At 39.4% G+C, this 8707-nt stretch overlaps 1 protein-coding gene across 2 annotated transcripts; it reads left to right on the top strand.

Moving 5' to 3' along the window:
• Nucleotides 1-1521: 1521 nt before the first annotated feature.
• FST (follistatin) lies at nt 1522-8008 on the top strand. 2 transcript variants are annotated; one of them, XM_075589098.1, is made up of 7 exons: nt 1523-1758; nt 1903-2221; nt 3820-4011; nt 4748-4966; nt 5266-5490; nt 6116-6346; nt 6993-8008. In XM_075589098.1, exons 2-7 carry the CDS (start codon nt 2137-2139, stop codon nt 7070-7072), a joined length of 1032 nt encoding a protein of 343 aa, XP_075445213.1. In that variant the 5' UTR covers nt 1523-1758; nt 1903-2136; the 3' UTR covers nt 7073-8008. The 2 variants fall into 2 exon arrangements, with proteins under 2 accessions (XP_075445219.1, XP_075445213.1); XM_075589104.1 differs by having other exon boundaries at nt 1522-2221; nt 6116-6350.
• Nucleotides 8009-8707: the final 699 nt, after the last annotated feature.

Raw genomic sequence — 8707 nt, forward strand, 5'->3', positions numbered from 1 at the left:
TTCATATGGGTCAGATTTGAAGAACGTAGGTGAAAGGGCAGTGCTTTTTTGCAATAAGTCACCCAGCCTACCCTCTGTTTTTTATGAATGGAATCAGTACAACAACACATTCTCTGAAACGTTCCAGAGCTCTGACCCTTCACATCACAGGAGTGTTTCGTGTTACTTCCTAACCACATATGGGTGTAGTGGCAACACTAAAGCCATAGCTACACATTATTATGTTGCTGCTGAACATGTGTTTGATTATTATCAACGGCAGAATGTCTGGGGTTGTCCTCTGTTTTTATTGTGTACAGTTGGAAGGAGAAGCTTAAAAACATGGCTTTTAAAAAAAACAGGAATGTAAAAAAAAAATAAAGAAATTAAAGCAAACGGAAACTGTATAAATTAAGCGTTTATTGCCTCGTGTGGCTTTAGGATGTTTTGCTATTAATTAAAAAAAATGTCAGCTGCCATTAGAGGGCACTAAACAACCTCGTATTTATCCTTCACATGGTAGGGGGTGGAGGGAGGGAAATGTTGAAAGAGGAAAGGATGCAGTCCAGCCGCTTTGTGAAATGAGCAAAATGCCCTAGAAGTAGAAAGGGCGATAATAGGGGAACGTAGTGGGGTCAATCATTTACCAGTCTGCTTTAATGTGTGCCTGCAGGTGGTGCAACAGTGCTTTGTGTGGGGCTCACAGTGCAGCCTCCTCCTCATGTGAAGAAGGGGACAGGAGTAGGGCCAGCCTGAGGAACCCAAACAACTGGCTTCTAATATTAGCACGGCTGTATTTCTGGATCTATTATAGTCTGCTCAGACAGATCCCATGGTAATGGGATCTTTTATTAAAAGATTAGTACTATCTCCTGCAGTTGGCGGAAAAAAATCTGTTATCACTGAGTTATTTGCAGTCAAAAGGGGTAGGGGAAGATCTGTGGAAGCACAAATCCCGGTGACCTGCCAATGTACAAGAATTTAGTCTGCATACTTCAGTGTCTGTTGTCCTTTTTGGAGTGGAGAGGCACAAGGAGAGACATGGAGAGAGGGAGAGAGAAAATGCAGCTTTTGAATCAACAATATCATTTTCCGTTAAGTAATCGTTTTGTATAAAAGGAAATATCGCCTACTCAGTTTCATTCAGCTGTGCCAAAAAATGTTATAAATGAGAGTCCGCCAACTTCAAGTGAAGAATGCCAGACTGTGCTTAATAAACTTAGTACTATAGAAGTTCATTATCGATGGGGCAATCTCTGCGACTCTGAAAGGAGACCGCCTACGTCGCCCCATTCCTGCCTTAATACTCCAGACACTGCGAGTGAAAAGATTGTCACTTGGGTAAAACCATAGGTATTAAACTTGTATTTGTTTTTGACAAGTCACAGAGAGCGAGATGTGTGTACCAGACACTTAACTACTGTTTGAGGTGTTGGGAGTTAGATTTATTATTAGCCACTACTAGAGCGAGGAGGGGTGGGGGGGGGGGGATATGTCATTAAAAAAAAAACCCACTCCAGAGACTTTATTACATTTTACTGCACAGAGATCTGTCCAGCCCAGCTAACAGTCGCTGCAATGTGACCAGGATCTGGAGGTGTCAGCAACGCTGGAATTTGGTTTGGTGACGTTGATGTCCTCTAACCCAAGAAGACAAGGAGTTGGCCAGGAGGAGATCACTCTTTGTATCCTCTATAAAGAACTTAGCTGTATTTCCAGCTTGAGCTCCGTACTCCCTTCTCAAGAGGACTCTCTTGTATTCTTCTTTCTAACCCTCCAGTTAGTTGATATTGAAGTTTTACTCTCTCTGTCTCTTTCTGCTGCCACTAAGCAAACAGCAGGCTAACTCTCTCTCTCTCTCTCCCTCTCTCCCTATCTCTCTCTCTCTCCCTCTCTGTGTCTCATTTCTCTCTCTTACATTAGGTTTGATTTGGATCTACCTACCCCAGTTAATTGGAATTTCCCCACCCCCAAACACACACACATTAGAAGACCGCCCACCTCAGACAGCTAAGACCCCTTATAGATTTAAAGAGAGACTGCATTCAGAGGCTGACGTTCATTCAATAGAGCGATCATAAGCAGAGACCAGAGTTCTGTCTGCTACATTAGCACATCTCTCGACTTGAGATTGTTTCTCCTCTCACTGGACTGAGGATGTTAAATCAGAGAATCCAACCAGGCATGATTTTTCTCCTGACTATCTCTCTGTGCCACTTCATGGAAGATCGCACAGTTCAGGGTAAGCAGATAAAGCCTTTTCCCCCTTTTTTTTTTTTTTTACTTCATTTATTTTTTTTTTTTTTTGTATGTCAGACAGTATGTGCGGCAAGTTAAACCTGTGACTGTGAGCAAGCAACAACTTCCAACTCTGGCTCAACACGGAAAATAGATATTTTCTGTGTTTCTACAATGGCTACAACAGTTATAGAAAAGACTTAGCAGTGAACATCGGTGTTAAGTTGACTGCTGACAGTTTTTCTTTTTTTTAGATTGATTTATTTATGTTAAAATGTGTAATGTGGATATTCTAGTTGCAATACATTATTGAAGTCATAGGACGGAATGATGATGGGTAGTTTCATAGCAGTGCATTTTTTTTTAGAACGTTTTAAAGTTCCTGGCATTTGTTTCTGAACAAGTGAGTGTGTTCTCCAACCAGATCTAACAGAGGAGACAGAACTTTTGATTGCGAGACGTTCCCAGACAAGTCACTAAACAGTTGATGTTATCAATGAAACATTGGGACCACTCATTACTTGCAACTTATTTGCTGCTTAGCTTGACTTTCACTGGCTTGTCACTACAGCAGTTTCTGCTACTTTTTACCTTAATTGGTAGATCATTTAGTTAATCGGGTGTGTATTCTTTCTCCTTTAACAGTATATGTATCCTATTGTCCTCCAATCCTCACTCATCACTATCAAATCGATTGATGTATTGTTGTTGGACAAATAACATTCCCAAATCAGAAACGATCAATTAACTAACAACAACAACAAAAAGATTCATTTGCACTTTAAAGGAGATCTTCTTGAAAAAGTCTGTTTTTTCTTGAAAAACGACAATACTTATTATATTTACTATTTATATCATTCAATTTAGTATATTTCACTGAGTGCTATGGGTGGGAATGGTGCTACATCGCGTCGCCACAAAGTTTTGAGAAGTGCACTTGCACTGTTCTATAGTAAATTTGTAAGCTGAATTCCTTCTTTCTTTTTGGACGGATGTTAATATTTGTTGTTAAGGGAAATGTACCCATCTGAACTGTACAAATCAGATATTTCGAAAGCGTTTGGTAATACAGGAAAATGTTCGGAATCCACTGAGATTGCAAAATGAGTTGGGGAGAAAATAAAAGATGAACTAACAACTCACGCACAATATATTTGTTTTACTGTCAAAGGAAATAATGTGGGTTTGTAATATTGCTCATTATGTTTCCAACATCTGTGTTAAATGTGGCTATTGCAAGTCTGCAATGGTAATCCCCTAGCTCTGTGCAGTGTAGCAGAAGGTAGACAGGGGGCTACAGCTACTACAGGTTATGGGACAGGACAAAAGTAAACAGTCTAGTGCAGGGGTGGTCAACTCCAGTCATCAAAGGCCACCAACAGGTCAGGTTTTCAAGAAATTCCTGCTTCAGCGCAGGTGGTGCAGTCATTATCACCGAGCCCCACCTGTGCTGAAGCAGGGATATCCTGACAACCTGACCTGTTGGTGGCCCTTGAGGGCTGGAGTTGGCCACCCCTGGCTCTAGTGGAAGTCAGCGCGCACGTGTTGTGTCTGGGTCACTGGTAACTGACATTGATATGGCTGGGGCACTGTGTCTTGCAGCTGGGAATTGTTGGCTGCAGCAGTCGAGGAACGGCCGATGCCAGGTCCTCTACAGGACTGAACTGAGCAAAGAGGAATGCTGCAAGACTGGCAGGCTGGGCACCTCCTGGACCGAGGAAGATGTACCCAACAACACCCTCTTCAAGTGGATGATTTTTAACGGAGGGGCCCCACATTGCATGCCCTGCAAAGGTACCATTTTACAGCACTTTACTATTATATACTTCTTGTCCTTTTTTTCCGTGCCCCCCCCCCCTCTCCGCCCCCCCCCCCCCCCCCCCCCCAGAGGTCTGTTTTATTGCTCCCCGCAGGTACCGCTCACATTGGGATATTATAACCCTCACTCTCCACAATGAGATATGGACTTTTTCGCGTATCCAAAATACAATTTAGAAGATAGCTTGTGCTTGATAGAATAATTGAATGTTAATTATTTCTGTTACAAGTAAGAAATAGTTTATATATATACACACCCACCCACACGTGTGTGGATTATACACACACACACACACACACACACACACTCAATCTTATATTTGCTTTAGTGGCCGAGCGCTGAATCCCTCTTTATAGCTGCTGTTTTAGCTATTACTGTAGTTGTTCGACATAGAAGAAGAAAACAAATATGGGGTTTTTTTTGTACTGATAACAGTGTTTCAAGCGCGATGGTGTTAGGGAGCAGGAAACACCACTATATGTATACAACCACTTTTTTAATTAATATCTTACCTTCCCCATATCCCTTTTTTTGTTTTTCTAAGCAAAAATATTATGCACACCTTTTAAAATTGGGTCGAAAGAGCTTTGTAATATATAAATAAAGACATACAATACAATATAACATTTAGAGTTTATTGAAAATAGATTTATTATTACTACATTTAAGGCACTTTGCCCACTGACTAATGCCATATTTGTATACTTATAGAAACATGTGAGAACGTGGACTGCGGACTTGGGAAGAAATGTAAAATGAACAAGAAGAATAAACCGAGGTGTGTTTGTGCTCCTGACTGCTCCAATATCACTTGGAAGGGACCGGTGTGTGGATTAGATGGGAAAACCTACAAGGATGAATGTACTCTCCTCAAGGCCAAATGCAAAGGAATCCCAGAACTGGATGTACAATACCAAGGCAAATGCAAAAGTATGTTACACATGCATACACTAATAAACTAAATGTGACTGCAAGAGCAAGTTTCATGCTTAAAATACATTCAAAAAGCGGTTTAGTAAAAAATTGGGATCAAAAGAAAATAATAGACTTAAAGGAGATACATATTTCAGTCAAAAAGGAGCTGTTAATGAGGCATTGCTAGTTGTTTCTATATTCATAGCGACCTGTGCATAAATGCAAGAAATATTAATGTTATTACTGTTGATTTTTCTCACCTCTGGTGGAGGTGACCTCCTACTGATCTGTATGTGTTCATGTATTTATTTCAGAGACCTGTAGGGATGTGTTATGTCCAGGCAGCTCCACGTGTGTGGTGGATCAAACCAATAATGCCTACTGTGTGACATGTAATCGGATTTGCCCGGAGCCTACCTCCCTTGAACAGTATCTCTGTGGGAATGATGGAATAACTTATGCTAGTGCTTGCCACCTGAGGAAGGCTACCTGTTTGCTGGGCAGATCCATTGGGTTAGCCTACGAAGGGAAATGCATAAGTAAGTATTTTTATCTTATTATACACAACAAGCAAGTTTTGTGACGAACGTAGTGAGCTTTAAAGCAACAGTTATTTATGTATATATAACACGATCACATTTTATCCGAATTGTTACTTTCTAGTTTGAAGATCTTCCTACTTTATGTACTTGCACTCATTAAGTGGCCTGAAATCACATCCTAGTCAATAAAACAACAAGGTCACACCAACACATTACTGTTTTGCTTAATAAAAAGGCCGTTTTTTACATCGGACTGAATAAGGAACTTTTAGGGAAGATGTTCAATTTTATTTTTAAATCTCCATCCTTCGATTTTATGAGCTCATGTTCCATGTCCTGTAAACAATTATATTCAAGAACAGTATCTTCCAGCACAAACTGGGCAGTAGAGTTAATTAGATATCTTGGTTGCCCGGGTTGGGTTGAACATTGAGATGCAGGAAAGAACCCATCATGCCATACGTATACCTTCTCACATATGCTACTTCTGTTATAATTATAATAACTTCTGTTAGAATTAGTGGCAATTAAAATCATACAGATGTGCGCGTGGACATAACTGGAACACAAGGACTTGCTTCATTTATTTATTGGTGTCTTCATCTCTAACATTCTATTTCAGGGGCGAAATCTTGTGAAGATATCCAGTGCAGTGCAGGGAAGAAATGCCTATGGGACAGCAGAGTGGGACGAGGTCGCTGTGCCATCTGCGATGAGCTGTGTGCTGAAAGCAAGTCTGATGAGGCTGTGTGTGCCAGTGATAACACCACCTACCCAAGCGAGTGTGCCATGAAACAGGCATCCTGCTCCTTGGGGGTACTTTTGGAAGTCAAACACACCGGATCTTGCAACTGTAAGTGAGTTACTTACCGCAACAATTAAGATTTCTAAAGGCAACCCCTCCGTAATGAAGACTTTAAAGAATAAACCCTATGCAGATCTTTTGTAGGATACCAACCCAATTGGTCAATATTAATATGTGCTCCACCACCAGCAGGAAGCTGCCTGCAAGACTTTGAAGGTTAAAATGTAGGGAAAAGTCAACTTATTTACAAGGGGTTGCCTGAGAATATCTTTCCTACTATTTTCCTAATTTGCTTCTATGTGCTTCGCTGAATGCTTCATTAACGCTTTGAATGACTTAACTCCATGAAAAAGCTTACTGGTAGCTGTGGGTTTCTGCCTCTGTGCAGAAGCTTCTACTAACTGAAGGACGCAAGCAGTGCACCTAGAACACAAGAGCGCTTTTTGTCTGATTACAGGAATCTGCAAAAAAAAAAAGCCTGATCCATTGATTCTTCAGAACTTTCTGCAGTTAAGACTTGATTATGTTAAAAAAAAAAAAAAAGTATTAAATAACAGTTGATGCATCGCTGCAAGTCACATACAATGCACCGCTGTATTATGGCTGTTCAGAGGGCTTTGAAAAACATGCACTGAGCTTCTGCGCTGTTGTTGTCCTTATTTAAACAACAGCTCCCCTATATTCCCCCATATAGCCATTAATGAAGATACGGAGGAGGAAGAGGAAGATGATGACCAGGACTACAGCTTTCCTATATCTCCAGTTCACTGGTAAAACCTCCATAACTGTTGGAACAGCCATTGGGCAAGAAATCATGTCCATACTGTAAATAAGTGTATGCTTATTTATTTGGGGGAAAAAAAAGTATACATATAGTTGAGTCTGGTAGACATTTATTTATACTGTGTCATGTTTTATAATTTATACATAAAATGTCTGTTTGACTGTACACCTTGTTTTGAAGAAATATATTCGTCAAAGGAAGAGCAGTGTTATTTATTGTGAGATATCTTGCTTGTAAAGTAAAATCTTTTCTTGTAAACTGTAAGTCCATTCCTTGTAGCTGAAAGACATTACTGTCAACTCTAGTTTCACCGATGTTAATTCTTTCCTCCTTAACACACTTGCATGTCAGTTCCTGTATGTTTATTTATTGGATTTTCTTCTTCAGTTCTGTACATACATCCTTCGGGTTTTGTTTACAAGGAATCTTGACTGACCAAAAGAGGCTGCAACAGAGCTAAATAAATAGAGGTTCACCGAGGCTATCTTTCAGGAAATGTTCCATTCCACTTCTTTCCACTTTTGCTCATATAGCTACAGTACATGGCTGTGCAGATGATTACTCAAACAAAGACTCTGACGAAATCTGTGAATCAAAAACAAAACAAAATTTTTAAAAAAAATGGATTTATCCATGTCATTTATTTCATATGGATGTTCATTATTTCCTTCAAGATGGCCTAAATCAATGCCAAAATATCCGTTTCGAAATATATCAAAGCTTTTCTCAGTCCAAGTTTCTTGCTTTTTCATAATACATTTTTCTGATTCAATTTTATATTTTCAAACATGGCAAGTTAAATATAAATTCATTTAAATATATAGTTTTGTACTTTTTTACCATGTAAATGTGCAATGTATATAAAAGTTATAATGTGTATTTGTAAATAAATTATGGGTGAACAATAAAAATGGAATTTTCCTATGCATTTCTCTATTTTATGATGCTTTAAAAAATGGTTTCAATGGGTTGTGTGGACACTTATTCATTTTACAAGGTACAAGTGTAAAACTGATTAAAGAAACACGTCGCATTGTGTTTGGTCTAAGCACAGTATACTGAGTGTGTAGCATAGCTTTTACATCGAAAGTCCCAAGTGTTTGCTTATTTCTTTAGGTAAATAGATCCATTCTATTAGCTTTTCCCTTTTAGTGTCTTAGGAAACGTGAGCTCAGCCCTCCTCCCAGATACATCATGCTCCCTGTCTGGCACTCTATGCATTTCCCAATCTTATCAAGTTATCACAACATCCCAACTCTTCAGAGGTGGGAAACACAAACAGCTAGACGTCTCTAATTACCCAACCAAAATTAAAGGCGAAACCCAATTAGTAATCAAACAAGAAAATGGAAAAATAAACACCTTTGGAGAATGATCAGTTTAAAAATAACTTTTTAACTTCACTCTACATTTCAAATGATGCGTTTTAAAGCATTTTGCCACGATGTTTTTTTTAGAGAAGGGGGTTGGGGGGGCGAGGTTTATTGGCTAGATAAACTCAATATAGTCATCTGTGTTGGAAGGGTTTTCTTTCTTTTTTTTCAAGTGCTCTGGGGTTTACAAAATGTTAACGTTTATATAATTGTGTATACCACACAGCAAGAAACCAAATGTCAGTGCAGGAA

Source organism: Ascaphus truei, chromosome 1, assembly GCF_040206685.1.
Source record: "Ascaphus truei isolate aAscTru1 chromosome 1, aAscTru1.hap1, whole genome shotgun sequence".
Lineage (NCBI taxonomy): Eukaryota > Metazoa > Chordata > Amphibia > Anura > Ascaphidae > Ascaphus > Ascaphus truei.